At 36.9% G+C, this 21,460-nt stretch overlaps 1 protein-coding gene across 1 annotated transcript in view; it reads left to right on the plus strand.

The window, feature by feature from the left end:
• Positions 1-21,460, plus strand: part of GABRA5 (gamma-aminobutyric acid type A receptor subunit alpha5) — an 85,359-nt gene that overhangs the window by 42,342 nt on the left and 21,557 nt on the right. The window contains exon 5 of the mRNA XM_045901869.1: positions 11,000-11,082. Coding sequence (XP_045757825.1) covers positions 11,000-11,082 — 83 coding nt within the window. The remainder of the gene's footprint in view (positions 1-10,999; positions 11,083-21,460) is intronic.

A 21,460-nucleotide genomic window follows, 5' to 3' on the forward strand; every position in this document is an offset into this window, starting at 1 on the left:
TTTCCACATGTTTATGAAGTTTTCACTTTTCCTTCTGTTACTGATTTTTAGTTTTATTCCACTGTGGTCAAAGGAGATACTCTGTATGATTTCAATATTTTTAAATTTATTGAAACTTGTTTTGTGGCTGAACACATGGTCTATCCTGGATAATGTTCCATGTGTTCTTAAAAAAATGTATATTCTGCTGTTGTTGGATGGAGTGTTCTGTATATGGCTGCTTGGTCTGGTTGGTTTACAGTGTCTTCTGTTTAAGTCTTCTATTTTCTGATTAATATTCTGTCCAGTTTTTCTAACCAATATTGAAAGTGAGGTATTAAAGTGAGGTTCATGTATGTGTATAATTTCTATATATTCTTGATACCTTGAGGCTTTTATCATTATATACTGTCCTTCTTTGTCTCTTCTCACAAATTTTGTCTTAAGTTCTCTTTTGGTTATGGTTTGAATAGAATGTCTTTTTCTATCTTTTCACTTTCAACTTCTTGTGTTTTGGAAACTAAAGTGAATCTGCTGTAGGCTGTATAGTTCATATTTCTTTATTGATTCTACCAGTCTCTGCCTGTTAATTGAAGTTTTTATTCCATTTATATTTAATATAATTACTGACAAGAAAAGACTTTGCTTTTTTAAAATTTGCTTTCAATATGTCTTATTTCTTTTTTGTTCCTTAATTCTTCTTTTAGTACTTTTTTTTTAAAGATTATATTTATTTATTTGCCAGAGAGAGACACAGCAAGAGAGGGAACACAAGCAGGGGGAGTGGGAGAGGGAGAAGCAGACCTCCCATGGAGCAGGGAGCCCGATGCAGGGCTTGATCCCAGAACCCTGGGATCATGACCTGAGCCAAAGGCAGATGCTTAACATGACTGAGCCAAACAGGCGTCCCATTAGTACCTTCTTTTGTGTTCAATTGATTTTTTTTCCTAGTGTACCATTTCAATTCCATCTCATTTCTCTTACTGTATATATTTTTAGTTATTTTCTTAGTGGTTACTCTGGGTATTTAAATTAACATCTAAAGTAATGACAATCAAATTTGAATTAATACCAACTTAGTTTCAGTGGAATAAAAAAACTTTGCTTGCATTGCTCTGTTCCCTTATATTGTTACTGTCAAAAATTACATCTTTTTACATAGTGTAGACACTAATGTAGATTAATAATTCTCATCTTATGCATTTGTCTTTTAAATCATATAGAGTAAGAGAGGGATTATAAACCAAAAATAAAATAATACTGGCATTTATATTTATGTATATCATTAAAATCTGGAAGAGTTCCCCCCAAAATGAAAACTCTCAGTCTTTGCAGATAGGTTCTGTGTGTGTTGGGGTGCTCCTTCAGTGCTTATCCAGGCAGTTTACAACTTCCATAGCTTTCATGTCTTGCTTTTGCAGTGCTTTTTTAGCTCAACTGGAGATAAGAACTTAGTCTTCTTGGGTCTTTTCTGAGCATGCATCCAGGCTTGGGCATGCACATATTTTTCTAGATTCTTTGGAATATGAGGAGATTTCAGCCCTTACTTCCCCAAGTATCTCTTTCCCTAGCCTCTCCTTCCTAGACTTTTAGTCTGTCTGTTGCTTGCCCCAGCTGTATACATTGCCTGATGGCTGTGGTGAATATATTTGTGTTTGAATGTTTTGAACAAATGGTCCCTTAGAGGACGCCTCAGCCTTGGAAAACTCTGAGTCAGTTGAAACTAAAGCAAACCCTGAGTGAGTCCTTCAGGGACCCACCTTTAGCTACTTCAGCAACCTGCAGCAGGAATATGGGCTGCCATTTTCAAGGTCACTGTAGAGCTAGAGAATGGGGGCTGGTGACAGTGTAAGTTCAAATGCCACAGAGCTTGCTCACTGAAATTTGGGTATTCTTTTTCTTCACTAAGCATTCTCCTGGCTGTTGTAAGTTCTTTGTTAGATTCCAGTTTTCTAAAAGGAAAAAAAAAAAGATGATGCTGACAGTTTTTGTCAGCTTATTCATTGCTTTTGTGGATGCTCCCTAATTCACTACTTTTGCTGATATCACCGTTACTTCTTCCCAAGCATTTTTAAAGCATCTATTATGTGTCAGGGATTGCAGTACATATTTATATTCAGGACTTAAAACAGCACTGTAAAATAAGCTTTAGAATCCCCTTTAGAGGATAGTTTGGGCCCAGAAATGTTAAGTAACACAGCAAGTATACAGAGCCTGAGATGAGAGTTGAAGCAGGGTCTGTTTGATTCTGCTACCTCTTCTCTGTGCTTTCTCCTGTATTATAATCTTGGTTGCCTTATGCTTTATGATTAAAGACATACTTGAATTTCATTTTGAGAAAGGAACTTCTTTGCATATTTGTGCTGTTCCTTCTTTGCAGCATTTTTTAAAATTGTTCAGGCTTGTCTTTATTTTCCTACATTTGATCTAATAAGAATTATTGATGGGCATGTGAATATGTATAAAAATTTAAACAAAATATTTCCACTCTCAGGTTAATCATTACAGTGCCTTCCTGAGAAACAAGAGTATTAAGAATAGATACAGCCACATTAATCAAAATAGATCAATAAATTTTGTTTCCTTTTGATAAGAAATATGCTAACTTTGAAAAATTATCACACATATACGAGTTTTCTCAACATAAATGAGAATTGCTGAAATCTTTCCATTAGCTGAAGAGGAATGTGAAGTTCAGAGAGAATTTTTAGCCCAGCATAATTCCAATGGTTGGTCTCATGTACATTCTTATTACAATAAGAGTACAAAATGAATAAATTAGCCTACAACTTACTAGTGAAATCTGTAACTCAAGCTTGAAGTAAGTTGTAGAATTTGGCACCATTGCTAAAAAGAAGACATTCGTTATGTTAAAACACATTTTTTTAAAAAGTGTGGAACTCTACAATTGTATAAGTCAGAACATTCATCATTTTAGTATATTCTTACTTGAACTTTCAGATAGTTTCCTAATTTCTGCTTTTTACAAGGTTGCCCTTCACTGAATTTAAATTCTATTACATTTTAAGCAGGTCACTGCACACTTTATTCTATTGGGTCTCCATTGACTACTCCCTATTCCCATACCTCACTAACACCTGATGAACATGGTATCTCATCTATTCGTGATCACAGGCAAAACCCTTGCCTGTGATTTGGGTAGGGCCAGGGTTAGTTCTATGGTGAAGATCCCTTAGGAGGTTGGCTAACCAGGACAAGCACAATGGCCAGGTCCTGAAAGTAACTAGGCTTGCAGTTCTGGTCTGGACCAAACACAATTGCAGTAGATCTACAATTATCACAGAAGGGACCAGTACACACATTACAGTTAGCAAAAAGGCAGTGGAATGGATGAGCCTGGCAATGACCTTTGGGTTCCAAACATACACTGTTCCCAACTTGACAATGTTTAGATTCAAAAAATTCAGTTTTTATATAGTTGACTGAGTTTTAGAATACATTTTTCCTCAAAACATTACTATAAATTGTAATTACGTTCCCAAGAACTGGTAATTCCTAACTAACCAATAGTATGCATGGTACATCATGTTAGTGATTGTTCATAACAAGACAAATGCTTTGTTGCATTCTTTTATTAATGAAAAAGTTTGCAGTTTTTTTTCTGATGCAGACATACAAGGGAGAAAGCTCCAGTGGGGCAGGGTTTTAGCATCAGGACGGTATCAAAGGGAAATTTCTGAAGGAGAAGCAGGTCTATGTGTATTCCTAGCACTAGTAAATTATTAAATATGTATAATTTATACTTTTCTATAACATATTTACATATTTGTGTTAATAATAATGCTAATTCTCTGTAATTGAATACATGAATAAACATCTCTTCATTTGTCAATCTAGAGGTGAGTCAAATATAAGAAGAGGAGGCATATACTCCTCAAAGCTGGGCTTCCTTTCAGACAGCCCCTCACAGTGGAAAAGATCCTTCTCACATGCAGTGTGAATCTACAGGTCCATCAACAATGAGGATGTGACTTAGCTATAGAGCAAGGAGAACTCTCCAGCAGCATCCCTACTGAAGGGTTGAAGGAGCCCTTCACTACCCCATGCAGGTGGGAATAAGCCAGAGGCAGCACAGTGAGGCTACAGTACAATAAGGATGCTGCCTACAGGAATGCCAGGTGAGCAGCGCCCCTTTGCTCTATCTCGAAACCCTGCAGCCCTTCAGATGGGAGCAACTGTGGTAAATAGAAAGTAATCTACGTTAAGAATTCATCTGTTCTTTACAAGGACTCATAGGGCTAGAAACGTATCATGACCAAATTAAGCCTTATTTCTTTCCCGTAACACCAATCATTAGATGCTATGTTAATATTTACTTCTAAGAGTCCCCAAATAAATTTCATATATTGCCTGAGAGTCACTGTAGCATGTTTACAGAGACATTATATTTCCACTGAGTGAATCTAGCTGAAGTATGGTGTACAGCTCACAACACTTTGCATGAGATGCTATTTCATTAACAAGGTCTGAATTTTCACTGTAGCTAACAATTTGTGAGCTGTTTATAAATTGGCTAATATTACCAAATTTCTTTCTTAACTTTGGAAAATGATTTCAAAATATACATGGGGCTGCTATTCAGCACACTAACAACTGACCATTTGACTTATAATACTATTTTTTTTTTAAGGGAAACTACTATATTAGTTTTCTATTGCTGCTGTAACAAATTAGCATGAACTTAGTGATTTAAGACAATGTACATTTATTGTTCACTGCTCTGGAGACTAGAAGTGTGATGAAGCTTTTGGCAAGATTGTGTCTCTTTCAAATTCTCTAGGGAAGAGTATTTCCTTGCCTTTTCCAGCTTCTACAGGATGTGTGCATTCCTTAGCTCATGGCCCTACATCACCCCTTCCATCATCACATCTCTTTCTTTGACTCTGACACTCTTGTTTTCTTCTTATAAGTAGCCTTCTATTACATTGAGCTCACCCAGAAAACCCAGGAGAATCTTCCTATCTCAAGAGCTTAATCCCATCCTAATCTGAAAAATTCCTTTTGCTGTGATAGGTAAGAAGGATTAGGACATGATCATCTTTGGAGGTTATTATTTTGCCTACCACAATCTGTCTTCTGGTTCTCCCCAAAACTCATGTCTTTGCCACGTGAAAAATATATTAACCCCATCCCAGTATCTCTAAACGTCACAACTCATTACAGCATTGAATTAAAGACCCAACTAAATCTCAGCAGCTCAAAAGTTCCAAATATCATTATTGAAGTTATCTAAATAAACTATGCAAGATGATTGGGGTATGATCTACCCTGAGGCACAATTCCTTCCCATTTGTAAATTTGTGGAACTCAAGAAACAAGTTTCTGCTCCCCAAATCAAATGGTTGGACAGGCATATGATAATAGTCACAGATACTCCCATTTGAAAGGGGAGAAAATGTCAGGAAAAAATGAAGCACTCTTCCCTCTCTCTGTCCTTTTCAGTCCAAATTGGCAGTGTTTCTGCTGGTATAAAATTCTCAAAAGTTTTTAGGTCTCCTATGTGTGTCTCAAGAATTCATACCACTAGACAAGAGGCTCCTACTTAAATCTTTCATGGATAATCTAATCTTTATTCCTGGCTTTTGCTTACACGGTTAAAGCTTCTTTGCCACTTAAAGTAACGTATCTATAAGTTTGGGAGTATGGGGTCCCATGAGTCACATACCTAATCTCAGAGAGTCCGCTATGTAACTGAATACTCTGACCTTTTGATACTTTTGAGGCATTAGCAAAAGTTTGTCCAACCACACCCTTATCTTTATTTTAAGAGCATTCTTTCCTGACAGTTAATCTCTTAATTACAGCATCTCTTGCAACCTGGATAGACTGAGAATTTCCCAAATCAAGTCCTGGTCCTTTTTTGTTGACAGGTCTTTCCTCATCCTCTCTTTTTCTTCTCACATTTTGCTATAAGCAGCAGGAAGAAAACAGGCCACAACTACAACACTTTGCTTGGAAATCTCATCTAAGTATCCAATTTCATCATTGTATCCATTGCATATAACACCCAGAATTCTTTCTGGATTCTCTAGGGGAGAATCTGTTCTGTTCCCTGCCTCTTCCAACTTCTAGAGGCTACCCGCATTCCTGAGTTCATGGCCACATCGCTCTGATCTCTGCTTCTGTCATCACATCTCCTTTTCTGACCCTCAGACTCCTGCCTCTCTCTCATAAGAACCCTTGTGATTACACTGGGCCCATCTGGATAAACCAGGATAATCTGTCCTACCCCAAGGGCCTTGATTTAATCACATCTGTAAAGCTTCTTTGCCACTTAAAGTACCATATTTATAGGTTTGGGAGTGTGGAGAGTTAGGACATGGGCATCTTTGTGGGACCATTTTTCTACCTGCCACCACCATACCTTCTGCTGCACTTATGTAGCATTTCCATGTAAGTGAAGAAGGCTCAGATCTGAAGAGATTACTAGGTAGACATCTGGAGGCTAACCCCCTTTTCACACTTATCAACTATTTTTTTTCTCAAAAAATAAAAGCAGTTGTTATTATCTTTTTTTTTCAAATGGGAAACTGGACCAGAGAAGTTAGGCAGTTTTACAAAGTTTACACAGTTAATTAATGGCAAAGCTACCCTAAAATTTGGCTGTTTTAACCACCTTAAAGTGCTCTCCACTGTGAACTGCCCCGGTCAAGCAGAGAGCTCTCTAGTGAGTTTAGGACCCTAAACCCTTGATTAGTATGATATAAATCCAAGTTGAAGCAAGTAGTTTATCTCACAAAATGCCCTTTCCTGACCCTAAAAATAAAATGTTGTTGAAAATTGAGACATGTGTTTCAATAAGTTAATGTTTGAATATCTTAACAAAAATGGGAAGTATAATAGAAATTTGACCTCTGGGGGGGGAAATGCTGGATTCTTGGATCTACCAGTAATTCAGTGGTTTTTCCATAAGGCACATTTCTTAAACTTTTAGATTTTATTTCCTTCATCTGAAAAGTGAAAGTTTCTAGTAGGTGGCCTGGCTGGCTCCTTTGAACTATGACAATCTATTATTCCTTAGACTGCTTTGATCTCAATTCTGTATGAAGGAAGTTGGTTATATATCAAGGCATTCTACATTTTAGGGAACCCATCAATGGAAGGCATCCTCTTATCTAGAGATATTTTTTGAGTATTATAAAAGCATAGGCTATTTTTGAAATGTTCAAAGAGATCAAAATTTTGAATGTCATTCCCCTACTGAGGCTGAAACATTTGCTATTAGAGGATTTAGCTGAATAATACATTCATCCTTTAGAAGAAAGATGCTATCATAGATTTATATTTTTCCAGTGTTTGGAATTCTACTTCTAAGGAGGTCTGTTAAAATGGGGGAACAATCCATGAGGCTTTAATGATAACACTTATTGAGATGGTAATTGTAGATTTACTGGTTTTTTTAAATGTTTTTACTGGAATTATTTTTTCTTTAAACATATTCTTTTTAGTTAGATCCAGCTAAATTCTGTCCACCAGTCTCTTCCCACCATCACTAAACCCTCTGGTCATGCAGCTGTATGCTGAAAGCAGACTCCTTAGTGTATAATCCTTACCATCTTTAAATGTCAGTGCAGTGCTTTCAGAAGGTAACCAGCTCTCAGGGCCAAACTGCCAGAATAGAGCAGGACATGAGATGAACTGAGTAAGAGCTGAGACCACCATGACAGAAAGGAAGACTTCTCATCCCTCTTATAAATACATGGTGTTGGCCAAGAAAAAAAGGAAGGCATGAGGAAAAGGGGAAGAAGCCAGGAGTGGGCAGTGTGCCCAAGGTGGGAAGTCAAGTCTCCTTGAGGGGATCTTCTCTGACAAGTAGGGGCAAACAATAGAAAAGCCAGGTGGTGGTGCCTCCGATGGTAATGGAGATGGAAGCAAAGTACCGCCATGAGCACGGAGGGAAGAGGCATTGACCCATGATTCACGACACCCTCAAGGACTCAGCCAACACATCTGGCTTCAAGTCAGCCTCCAGACCCTGTGGGCAGTAGAGTGTTTCCTGGGGAACAGAGGCTCAGTTATATGAGCTGGCAGACGTGGCTGTGTCTAGAGAGAGGATTACTCCATGGAGAGACCATCTTCACATCACCCTGATGATGGGAATGGGGCCCATAAAGTTGTCAGCATTTTGGGAGGGCAACTTGAAGACTGCAGTGCTGGGTCTGCAGGACCTGCGGCTGGACTAAGACAGTCAGGATCACCTGAAGCATCTCCGCTTACACCCTACCTCACACTGCTCCCACTGACTGAGCCCAGGGTCGTCCTTACACCTGCATCCATAAACCGTTTGAACAGAGGCTGCAGACCAGCACAGAATCTCCAAATCAAAACTGTTCTCCTTTAAGCTCCGACAGCCCCGTTATTTATTCTCGCATTTATTGCTTTGTACCTGGCACTGCAGCTTTATATATACTTTTTATCTTCCTACTAAAAATTTGCTTCTGAAGAAAATTTTAGATTTTCTGAGTTCATTGTGAATTTATTCTCTAAAACATTTTTGACTCATTTAAGTTCTTTGTCACACTATATGCTTTACTTTAAAAATTTCTTAAATTTGCTAACAAACAGATAAAGTTAACATTATTTTCTTTTGTGTTGGCTGGATGCTCTCTTCACAGAGATTTTGAAGTCATAATTTTCTTAATTCTAATAAGTAAATACTTTATCTACTTTATAGTCTCTAATAATAGTCCTTTTGAAGAGTTCCATTGCAGATTATTTATCAGGTAAAACAATCTAAAAGTCTAATAATAATTGCTTTAATATATCCATTATTATTATTATACATAATTGATTATTATACATAAATGTTATATTATATATGTATATATATATTATGCATATAATATATGTATATACACATACATATAGCCCACACATCTGCATCCTAGAATTAAATAGTTCGTCTTTCAAAATCATGATTATGTAGAGATTTTCACATCGGAAGTACCCTGTTCCTAATGTTAGGTATATGAAAGACTGAATTTTGTATACCAAGAACAAAAAGAAAATGCATGTACATGTCAGAAAACTCTGGACAAAATTTACCGGGTTAATTTATAAGTGAAATGATATCTGCTTGTAGTTTTCTCCTTCACAATTCTCCTGTACATTCCCATATCTTTCTATGAACATATACAGTGTATCATTTTAAATACCATCTCCCTGTCTGAATGTGATACTTGGTGTTGTGTTCTAGTCCATATGCACTCCCACCTTTTAAGCATTATTCCATCCCCTCAAACCAGAGGTAGCAGAGGATTTCTTCTCTTTGATGGACACAGACCTTTCTTGCACTGACTCATATTTTTGTGTCATTCATTCAGAGAATACATACATTGGGGCGCCTGGGTGGCTCAGTCAGTAAGCCTTCAGCTCAGATCATGATCTCAGGGTCCTGAGATCGAACCCCACATCGGGCTCCCTGCTCTGTGGGAAGCCTGCTTCTCCCTCTGCTCCTCCCCCTGCTTGTGTTCCCTCTCTCGCTGCCTCTCTCTCTGTCAAATAAATAAATAAAATCTTAAAAAAAAAAAAAAAGAGAATACATACACTACTCTGCAGTCATCAAGTGTGAATTCTGTGCCCAATTTAATAGCAAAAGTTTACTCTGTTTTAACAGGAGGAAGTAGTGAAGGCAAAAATGAATGTTTTTACATTTTTATTCTCACCCTGGGCACATAGCCAAGATCCAGACTCAATATAAGAGGGAAGGACCAATAGTGCTAATATCATATCGAATTATTATTTGTGGGCACCTGGGTGGCTCAGATGGTTAAGCGTCTGCCTTCGGCTCAGGTCATGATCCCAGGGTCCTGGGATCGAGTCCCACATCGGGCTCCCTGCTCCTTGGGAGCCTGCTTCTCCCTCTGCCTCTCTCTCTCTGTCTCTCATGAATAAATAAATAAAATCTTAAAAAAAAAAAAGAATTATTATTTGTCCAAAAATGTAATTATAACATCTATTTAAGGGTGAATGTTTATATTATGATTTCATTCTATATAATTTAATTTCATTTTAAATAGTAGAATAAGAAACTTAAGAAACAGATTAACTCATTAATGAAATTTAGGTTCACTACCTAATTAGTAAGTCTGTAGAGAAATAAAAGCATGACAGTGTGGCAAATTTGGAAGTGTACAGAACCCATTACTACTTAGCATGTGGTGGACATGCCATTACGGAGTCACAGTAGTCAGGGGTCCGGGTTCAAATCATGACTCCATGACTTAATAGCTCTATATCCTTGTCCTGATCCTTTAATATCTGTGCATCACTTTCTTGCTTTGTAAACTGGGATATTAACAGCAACAAATCTCCTAATGCTATTCTGATTAGATGTGTTAGTGCAGCTAAGCATTTAATACAGTGCCTGGCGTAGACCTGGTGGATATTATGTCCATTACTGTTTGAGTCATTGGTGACAGTGGTAGTAGATGGTGGTATTATTATCTGGAAGACCAGGCTTGGATTAAAAACAATTAGATTGTACCAGAAGATTGCTGTCATAACACAATTTCACCTACTCTTCAGTGTCATGTCATCAGTCCAGTACACAATAATTATAGCCAGCTTCTGGTCAAAATTTAGACTGAGCATTTATTACACATTTATATTTTTTGAGTGTATAAACTATTTTAGAAAATACTTATATTTTCAGCCTTGTCAAAGGAAGTTTTTTAGATTACTCTGAGTAAGGAATGGAAAACAAAGAATAAATCATTTTTAAAGGCATCTGAAAATTGCTTTACAAGTGGTAATGTATGTACAGACACGCACACCAAGCCACAGAACCAAGTAGATTTGACTTAAGCCATATTTCTAAATGATATCCATCTTCAATGCAAACCTATATAATTTGGTGAAACAGTTTAGACAATTTCATGAAATATGGTAATTAAAATAATGAGTGAAGTACTTAACATGGCTTTATTGAACATGGTGCTGCTCAGTAAATAGTCAGAATTGGCGAGTCATTTAAAGGTCTTCGTCTCTTACTTTTCAGCTTGACCATCTCTGCAGAATGCCCAATGCAACTTGAGGATTTCCCGATGGATGCCCATGCTTGCCCTCTGAAATTTGGCAGCTGTAAGTTATTTTCACAAGTAAGAACCATGGATATACTTTCGGGGTTATTTCCACATTCATTCAGAATTTAGCTTCCATATGTGAATAAGCACGATATGGGCGGCAGTCTGCTTGAGAAGACTGGAATGCTGTGGATTACTTATACCTTTGTCCTCACAGACTAGTTTCCTTGTCTGTAACTGAGAGAATATGAGCGGAGGCACAAACCATCTAGAAGATGATCCTGGGGAAGTGTTTCCAGTCCTTCACCTGGCAGTTCTTTGTTGTTTTCACGTCTCAGATTGCAGGTTGCCTCCTGCAAGGGGACACCCTTCCAGACCCACTTTCCAATACCCAACCAATATCTTTTTTGTTGAATTGTAGTCATTGCTGTCTTAACACACTTCTTCTAGAGTGTTCATGAGAGCAATGACATTGTCATATTCACCCTCACTACTCACCTTGTACACATATCGGGAAACGTGTTGCTTGAACAAATAATTATTCATTAGGTGAACATCTCTCTGATTCTGGTAGGAAGTCTTGAATTCCAGCCATTCCAGACAGTGGAGTGATGACACTGGCCCCAACATATGCCTGCAGCCTCATCCTCACTTCTGAGATGTTGGAAGGCAGGGTTAGAACCAAACTCTTCCCTTCTTTCTTTATGCTATCCCTTTATGCTCATGCTATTTGAAGTTTTCATTTTTGAAAGCAGAAGAATGTGCTCTTTGAGATTGAGCATCAGATTTGTATTAAGGTACTACATTTTTTTTAAATCTGTAAACCAGTATTGTTACATTATTATTAATTAAGGTTCATAGTTTATGTTAGGGTTCGCTCTTGTGTTCTATATTCTATAGGTTTTGATAAGTGTATAATGACATGTATACACCATTATATTATCATACAAAGTGTTTTCACTGCCCTTAGAATCCTTTGTACTCCACTGATTCACCCTCACTTCCCTCAGTCCCTAACAACTATTGATCTTTTGACTGTATCCATAGTTTTTCCTTTTCCAGAATGTCATACAGTTGGAATCATATAGTATGCAACCTTGTCAGATTGCTGCTTTTACTTGGTAATATGTATTTATGGTTTCTCCATGCCTTTCATGTCTGAAGAACTTACTTCCTTTTAGTGCTAAGTAATATTCCATTGTCTGGTTGTACCATAATTTATCCATTCACCTGTTGAATGACATCTTGGTTGCTTCCACATTTGGGCAATTATGAAGAAAGCTGCTGAAAATATCTGTGTGCAGGTTTTTGTGTGGACATACATTTTCAGTTCCTTTGGTTACATATCAAAAAGCACCAATGGTGGATCATATAGTGCGAATATGTTTAGCAGTGTAAGAAATTGACAAATTGTCATTCCCACCAGCAAAGAATGAGAGTTCCTCTTGCTCCACATCTTCATCAGCATTTGGTGTTATCAGTATTCTGAATTTTATCTATTCTAATAGGTGTGTAATGGTATCTTATTTTAATTTATAATATCTTTATGACATATGATACTGAATAGCTTTTTATATGTTTATTTGCCATCTGTTTATGGTGTTTTGGTGAGGTGTCTGTTCAGGGCTTTTTCCCATTTTTAATCTGGTTGTCCATTTTCTTATTGTTTAGTTTCAAGAGTTCTTTGTATATTTTGTCTTTCAGTTCTTTATCAGATATGTGTTTTGCAAATATTTTCCCCAAGTCTACAGCTTATCCTCTCATTTTCTTGACAGTGTCTTTCGTCTAGCAGACATTTATAATTTTCATGAAGTCTAGCTTATTAATTCTTTAATGGATCATGTCTCTGATGTATCTAAAAACTAAGGTTATCTATAAAAAAATCTTTATCTAGATTTTCTTCTGTGTTATCATCTGAGAGTTTTATAGTTTTGCATTTTATGCATGGGTCTGTAATCTATTTTGAGTTAATTTTTGTGAAGATAGAAGTTGTATGTCTAGATCCTCCTTTTTTTAAATTTGCATGTGGATGTCTAGTTGTTTCAGCACCATTTGTTGAAAAGACTATCTTTAATCCATTGTATTGCCTTTCCTCCTTTGTCAAAGACCAGTTGACTTGGTTTGTGTGGGTCTATTTTTGAGCTTTCTAATCTGTTCCATTGATCTATTTGCCTATTCTTTTGTTGCCAATACTACACTGTCTTCCTGCTATAACTTTATACTAAATCTTGAAGTTGGGTAGTGTCAGTTCTCTGACTTCACTCTTCTTCAGTATTGTGCTGGCCATTCTTTTGCCCCTCCACATAAACTTTAGAGTCAGTTTGTCATTATCCACAAAATAACTTACTGGGATTTTTATTGTTATTGCATTGGATCTATAGATCAAGTAGGGAAAAACTGACATCTTGACATAATTTAGGCCTCCTGTTCATGAACATGAAATAACTCCATTTGTTTAGTTCTTCTTTGATTTCTTTCATTAGAGTTTTGTATTTTTCTTTATATAAGCCAGATTACCTTGGCACCAAAACCAAAGATATTGCAAAAATGATAAAACTTTGGATCAGTATCCCTCATGTATAGAGACACAAAAAAATCCTTGACAAAGTACTAGCACATTGGATTCAACAATAAAATGAATAATACACAATGACCAAGACCAAGTAGTTTATTCCAGAGATGCAAGACTGAGTTATAATCCACTATTTTAACATTGTAAACAAAAAAACTAACATAATAGGGGCACCTGGGTGGCTCAGTCGATTAAGCATCTGACTCTTGGTTTCAGCTCAGGTCATGATCTCAGGGTTGTGAGATCAAGCCTTGTGTCAGGCTCTGCAATGGGTGTGGAGCCTGCTTGGGATTCTACCTCTCTCCTCTCCCTCTGCCCCTACCCCTGCTCACACACACTCTCTCTCTAAAAAAAATAAAATCTTAAAAAAAAAAAAAAAGAAAACTAACATAATAATATCAATTGGTGCAGGAAAAACATTCTCAGAAAACTAGTAATAGATGGGAAATTCCTGAATTTGATAAAGTATTTCTACAAACAACCACAATGAAAAGCTATAATTAATATTACACTTAATGTAAAAAAAAAAAAAAAAAAAAGAGTGAATAGTTTCCTAAGACTGAGAATAAGGAATTGATTCTGCTTTCACCACTTTTACTCAGCATAAAGCTGGAAATTCTAGCCTGTGCAATAAGACAAGAAAGGGAAATAAAAGTGTGCAGAATAGAAAAAAAAGAAAGACGGGGTTTTTACTTGTTAATCTTTGTATCTTTTATTTCCTTGTCCTGTCTTATTGCATTAGTTTAGGACTAGCATTTTCCTGTCTAGTTGTTTCACATCAATTCTTGAGAAAGAGGTATTGAAATCTCCAAATATAATTATGCATTTCTGTATTTCCACTTTCAGTTCAATCAGTTTTTGCTTCACATATTTTTCAGCTATTATTTGGTGAAGACACATTTGGGATTGTTATGTCTTCTTGGTGGATTTGTATAATATCCTTCTCTGTCTCTGGTAATTTTCTTTGTTTTGAAGTCAGCCTAATATCCACATAGCCACTCTTGCTTTCTTTTTGAATAATGTTTGAATGGTATTTTTTTTCTTATTTTTAGTCTCAACACTTATATGTCATTATGTGAAAATAAGTTTCTTGTAGACAGCATATAGCTAGGTCAGATTTTTAAATTAACTTTGTCAGTCTGTATCTTTTAATTGGTGTATTTTCATCATTTATATATAATGTATCTATTGATATGTTAGTGCTTAAGTCTGCCATTTTATTTATTTATTTTTGGTTTTGTTCTTTATTTTTCTCATTTCTCTATTTTCTTTTTTCTGCCTCCCTGTTGGTTAGCTGGACAATTATTATGATTAATTATCATATTATTATTAAATTTTTATTTGCTTAAAGTACTTTTTCTATTGAGTTTTTCCTCAATTTATAATGGGATTACATCTTGATAAACTCATTGTAAGTTAAAAATATTGTAAGTTGAAAATGCATTTATTATACCTAATCTATAGAACATTATATCTTAACCTAGCTTACCTTAAATGTGCTCAGAACACTTACATTAGCTGACAGTTGGACTAAATAATCTAACACAAAGCCTATTTTATTATAAAGTGTTGAATATCTCATGCAATTTATTGAATGCTATACAAAAATGAAAAACAGAATGGTTGCATGGGCATAGAATGGTTGTAAATGTGTAAATTGTTTACCCTTGTGATCATGTGGTTGATTGGGAGCGGTGGCTCAGTGCCACAGCCCAGAACCACATATTGCTAGCCTGGGAAAAGATCACAATTCAAAGTTTGAAGTGCGGTTGCTACAAAGTACATATTGTTTTTGTACCACCATGATGAAAAGTCATAAGTAAAATCATCTTAATTTGGGAACTCTGTATATTTTTGTATAACTTTTTTAGTTGTTGCTATAGTTGTTTACATACAGTTGACCCTTGAGCAATATCACAGAGGCACCAACTTCCCACACAGTTGAAAATCCATGTATAACTTTTGACTTGCCAAAACTTAATTACTAATAGCCCACTGTTTACTGGAAGCCTTACCAATAACCTAAACAGTGAATTTACACATATTTTGTACTTACAGGTATTATATACTGTATTCTTACAATAAAGTGAGCCAGGGGAAAAAAATGTTATTAAGAAAATCATAAGAGAAAATACATTTATAGTATTGTACTATACTTATATAAAAAAATCCATGTATTAGTGGACCTACATGTTCATACCCATGTTGTTTAAGGGTCAACTGTATACATAACTTATCACAATTTACTGGTATCTTCATTTTACCAGATCAAATGAAAAATAAAAACCTTACCTCCCTTTATATGTGCTTATCTTCCCATAACTGTAATACAGTTGCCTAAAGATGTTCTTTTTGAATTATAAACTCAAGACAAGAAGGAAATTCTGTTATATTTACCCATATTTTTACTTACTGTGTTCTTTTTTTATTTTAAGTGTTCCAAGATTTCTTCTTTAAAACTAAGTTATTTTATAATAAAATAATAAAAATAATAACATGATAAAATATTTTATAATAGAACTTATTTTATAACTGCTTAGCAAATTTCCTTTAGCCATTTTTTAGGATAGACTACTGGCAATAAATTCTCTTTGTTTTTCTTCATCTGAAAATGTTTTGATTTTTCCCTTCATACCTGATGGATATTTTCACCGGATATATTCTGTTCTGATAGTTCTTTGACACTTGAAAAATGTGCTACTTTATTCTTGCTTCCTTGCTTACTGATGAGAAATCTGATGCCATTCAAATCATTTTTCGCTTATAGATAAGATGTCATTTTTTTCTGGTTGCTTTCAAGATTTTTTTCTTTGTCTTTAGTTTTCAGAAGTTTAACTATGATGTGTATTGGTGAAGATTTCTTTGAGTTTATCTGGCTTGGGCCTTGCTAAGTTTCTTGAATCTATAGATTTTTGCCAAATTTAGAAGTTTGAGCAATTATGTCTTTGAATACTCCTCTTTCTCTTCTCTTTTCCTGAATCCAATGTCATGAATATTAGATATTTTTTTTATATCCCCATAAGTTCTGAAGCTCTTTTCATTTTTTCCTGTTTTCTCCATTTTTCTTATTATTTAATTTCTGTTGTTTTATCTTTGAGTTTACTAATTCTTTCCTTTTTTCCCCTCCATCCTGCTTATGAATTCATGTATTGAGCTTTGTATTATGGTTATTGTATTTTTCAGTTCTGTGAAGTTTAATTTGTCTGTCATCTTGACTGGGTCATGGCAAGCCCAGATATTTGGTCAAACATTATTCTGGGCGATGTCTGTTAGGATGCTTTTGGACAAGATTAACATTTAAATTAATAGACTGAGTGAAGCAGATTGCCTTTTCTAATGTGGGTGGGTCTCATTCAGTTAGTTGAAGTCCTGAACAGAACACAAAGGTTGACCTTCCTGTGATAAGGGGAAACTCCTCCTGCCTGACTGCCTTCATCAGGACCATTGGTCTTTTCCTGCCTTTGGATTCAAACTGAAAACATCAGCTCTTGGGTCTCTGGCCAGCCAGTTTTCAGACTAGAACTATACCATCAGCTTTCCTGGGTCTCCAGCTTGCTGACTGCAGGACTTCTCATTTTCACATGAGCCAATTTCTCATAATAAATTTTTTAAAAAAGAATATTTATGTTCTATTGGTTCTATTTCTCTGGAGACTAATACATATATTGGTTCTGAGAAGTGGGTGCTGCTGTAACAAATAATTAAAAAGGTGGATGTTTTCTAAAAAAAATAAAAGAAAATGTGTAAGTGTCCTTAGAATTGGATAATGGGTAGAGGCTGGAGAGTATTGTGGTGCATGATAGAAAAGGTGATTCTGGTGAGAGCTCAGAAGGAAAAAAGGACAGCTGGAGAGAAAGTCCTTCATCTTCTTAGAGAATCCATAAATAATCATGAATAGCCTACTGGTAGACATATGGTGTGAAAGGTCTTCTGGTGAGGTCTCAGCAGAAATGAGGAACAAGTTAGAGGAAACTGGAGGAAAGGCAGTCCTTGCTACAAATTGACTAAATTGTGTTCAAGGCAGTTGGCTGAATTGTGTTCTAGTGTTTCATGGAAGGTAGAATTTGTGAGCAATGAAGTTGGATATTTAGTTGAGATTTCTAGCAAAGTGTTGAGTCCCTCATCACTGCTTATAACAAAACATGAGAAGCAAGTGATGAATTCAAGAAGGAATTATTAAGCAAAAAGGAACTAGAATTTAAAGATTTGGAAAATCTTTAGCCTGCCCGTATTGTGAAAAACGAGGAAGCTTGTTATGGAGAGAACACCAACGGTGTGACTGGACAATTACTTCATAAAATTGACACCCATGATGTTGATCGGCTGTCTCAACATAAACCAGGAAGAATGACTCTGAAGGCAATTCAGAGATGATAAGGGCTGCCAGTCCCATCACAGGCCTCAGTTTCAAAGGGCAGAACTGCCAACCCGCAGAGCTGTATGGGCAGAGCCCTTACAGAGAGCCTTGGCAGCAGCACCCCAGTTGGGGTAATACTGCCACCCCACTGGGCCCAGAGGGCAGAGCACTGAGTCAAAGAGGAAGATTCTCAGGCTATAAGAATGTGCTATAAGAATGTGCTTTGCTAGGTTTGGGACTTGCCTGGGACTCACCCTTTTCCTTCTGATTTCATTTTTGGAATGGGAGTGTCTATCCTCTGCCTGTCCCACCATTGTGTTTTGGAAGCACATAATTTGTGTGGTTTCACAAACTTACAGCTGAAGAAGGATTTTACCTCAGGATGAATTGAGTCTCACCCATATCTGATTTAGATGAGACTTTGGGCTTTAGATGTTAGAGTTGATGCTGGAATTAGTTAACGTTTTGTTGCTATTGGGGTGGAATGGAAATATTTTGCATGCAGGAAGGACATGAATTTGAGGGGGGCAGTGTCAGAGTGTTATGTTCTGAATTGTGTCCTCTCCCCCCATTCCTATGTTGAAACCCTAATCCCCGATGTTACTGTGTTTGGAGACAGAGCACAGTTAAGCAACAAACACTTAACACAGAGATTAAGTGAAGTCATAAGAGTGGAACCCTAATCCAATAGGATTGGTACCCTTGAAGAAGAGGAAGAGGGAGAAATCTCTCTCTCTCTGCAAACACATGCAATGAGGAAAAGCCATGTGAACACACAGCAGAAAGGCATGCATTTGCAAGCCAGGAAGAGAACTCTCACCAGAAACAAATTCGCTGGCACCTTGGTCTTGGACTTCCCAGCCTCTAGATCTGTGAGAAAATAAATCGTGGTACTTTAACTACCCAGACTACGGCATTTTGTCGTGGTAGTCCAAGCAGACCAACACAACTTCTAAAACTTCTGTTTGGTCTTTCCTTATCTCTTTGGTTTCTTTGCAGAAACCTTATAATTTCTCATTTGTTTCAAGCATATTTGTGATTGGCCATTGCAGCCTTTTATGATAGCTGATTCAAAAATTCTTCGTCAGGTAATCCTAGTATTGATTTTTTTTATTCAGTTTGATCATCCTAGTTGTTGGTATGATAAATAATTTTCTGTTGGAACCTGGACATTCTGTGTATTGTGTCGTGAGACTACTACTCAAGTCTTCTGTTTTAGCTGGCTTTTTTTTTTTTTTTTAACACTGCTCTGGCAGGGAAAGATGCAGCATAGCCTCATTACTGCCATGAGGAGGTAGAAGTCCAGGTTCTCCACTCAACACCCATGCACAGGTTGCGTGGGGCCCTTTATTCCTGCTGGATGGGTGCCGGATTTCCAGCTGCATACCAGCTCTCCACAGACACCAAATGTAGGGTGGTCTCACTAGCACTGAGCAGTAGCAGAAGTCTCAATTTTTACTGATTCTCTGCTGACACAGGAGGGACCTGCTCACGCTGGATTAATGTGGGCCTCCAGGCTCCCCACGTGGCTGCCAGCACACTGTAAGGAATGGGTGTCATTACTGTCCAGCAGGAATGAAGGTGCTGGTTCCCTTCTCTGATGCCACTACCCGGGTGGGTTGGGTATCTGAGGGGAGTGGAAGTCTGGGCTCTCCACTTTCTTTTTGGTCTGTGGTCAGGCAGGACTGCAGTTTTTCTGTGGTGTGTGACTGGACTTCTCCAGTTACTGTCTAAAAGTTTTCTGTCTTGATAGGCTGGCCCTTTTCCTGGTCCTTGGGCTAGAGAGAGCACAGGCATATGGTAGTGGTGTTACTGTGTTTTGTCTATGCCCATTGTGTTTCTGGGTTGCTAAGCTTCTTGGGCTCCCAGTCTGGGATGTATATGGCAAGAATAAAACCACAGAACCCACTACTGGGTCATCCCTTGGGTCCCAAGATCCCAAAACCTGTCTGCCTTATTCTTTCTAGCTTTCAGATTCTTCGTATATTTTATATCACGTCCAGGTTTTCTAGTTATATTTAGTGGGGGGATTAGGGGAAAACACATCTCCATTTTCCTGGAAGCAGAAGTCCCCTTACATGTATTTTTATTTTTATTGGTACTTCCTAGGTTTCTTGAATTTCTAAATTTGTCTTTCATCAAATTTGAGGAATACTGGCCATTGTTTCTTCTAATATTTTTCTATTCCGTCCTCCTTTTTCTATCTGGAGTTCTAATTATATTCATTTTTTAAAGAATTGTTTTTTTTCTTTATTCTTTATATTGGATGATTTATATCAATCTGTCTTCAAGTTCACTGACTTTTTTTTTTTTAAGATTTCTTATTTATTTATGAGAGAGAGGGAGAGAGTATGAGGGGGGAGAGGCAGAGGGTGAAGCAGACTCCCCACTGAGTAGGCAGTCTGATGTGGGACTCAATCCCAGGACCCAGAGATCATGACCTGAGCTGAAGGCAGATGTTTAACCAACTGAGCCACCCAGAGCCCCCAAGTTCACCACCTTGTTTTTGTCATTTTCAATCTTCTGCTAAATTCATACAGTAAATTTTTTATTTAGTATCTTTGTCAGTTTTAGAATTTGTATATGGTTCTTTTAAGTAGTTTCAATGTCTCTGCTAGACTTACTCGTGGTTTTTCATTACAGAACATTACATTTTTTCCCTTTACACTCTTAAGCATAACCATATAAGCTGCTTTAAAATCCTTGTGTGCTAAATCCAGGATTTGAATCCTCTTGGGATCGTTCCACATTGATCCTCTTCTCTCTTGAGTATGGATCATATTTTCCTGTTTCTTTTACATTTAATATTTTGAATTCTTTCCTGAATATTTCACTGTTATATTACAGAGACTGGATTCTGTTAAATTTTGAGTGTCAATTTTTTTTTTTTTTTTTTTTAGCTAATTAACTTGACCAAAGGAAACCTCCAAACTCTGACTTTCCTGCAGTAGGCAATAGCTGAAATGGTCAGGCGGTTCCTCTACCTTAGTTGGGCTGATAGGATTATGCTCTAGGTATGCATAATTCAGGGATAAGTGTAGATATCTGGGTAGAGTTTACATACATCCATTACATTAAATTTGGGGCTTCTCTGTGGCTCTTTCCTTTCCAGGATTTTATACCTCATTTTTCAGACGTGCTATTTTGATAGCTCTAGACTCTTTCTTTTGGTTCTTCAAGCCAGTAAGACCAAGGGATGTATCTAAGCCTTAGTTACTTCACAGCTCTGACTCAAAGCTTTTTAAGTAAAAAGGCATTCCCTTCTTCTAAGTGGCGACTCCCTCCAGTTTCTTCCTGTTTGTTTACTCTCCAGGGCCTAACTACTAACTCCAGAGTTAATAGTTGTGACCTGATTACAACCACTGGCAGGGGAGGTTTGTTTGACTCCAGGGGTTTCCTTTTCTACTACTTCTATCATTTCAAAGAGATTTTTGGAATTAGGAGAGGTGACTGTGTGTGATGAGCCAAAAGTTTAGGTTGGATGGAGATAATATATATTTTTTTCAA

Source organism: Mirounga angustirostris, unplaced genomic scaffold, assembly GCF_029215605.1.
Source record: "Mirounga angustirostris isolate CCGP_5_RB_7025 unplaced genomic scaffold, mMirAng1.0.hap1 SCAF_9, whole genome shotgun sequence".
Classification (NCBI taxonomy): Eukaryota; Metazoa; Chordata; class Mammalia; order Carnivora; family Phocidae; genus Mirounga; species Mirounga angustirostris.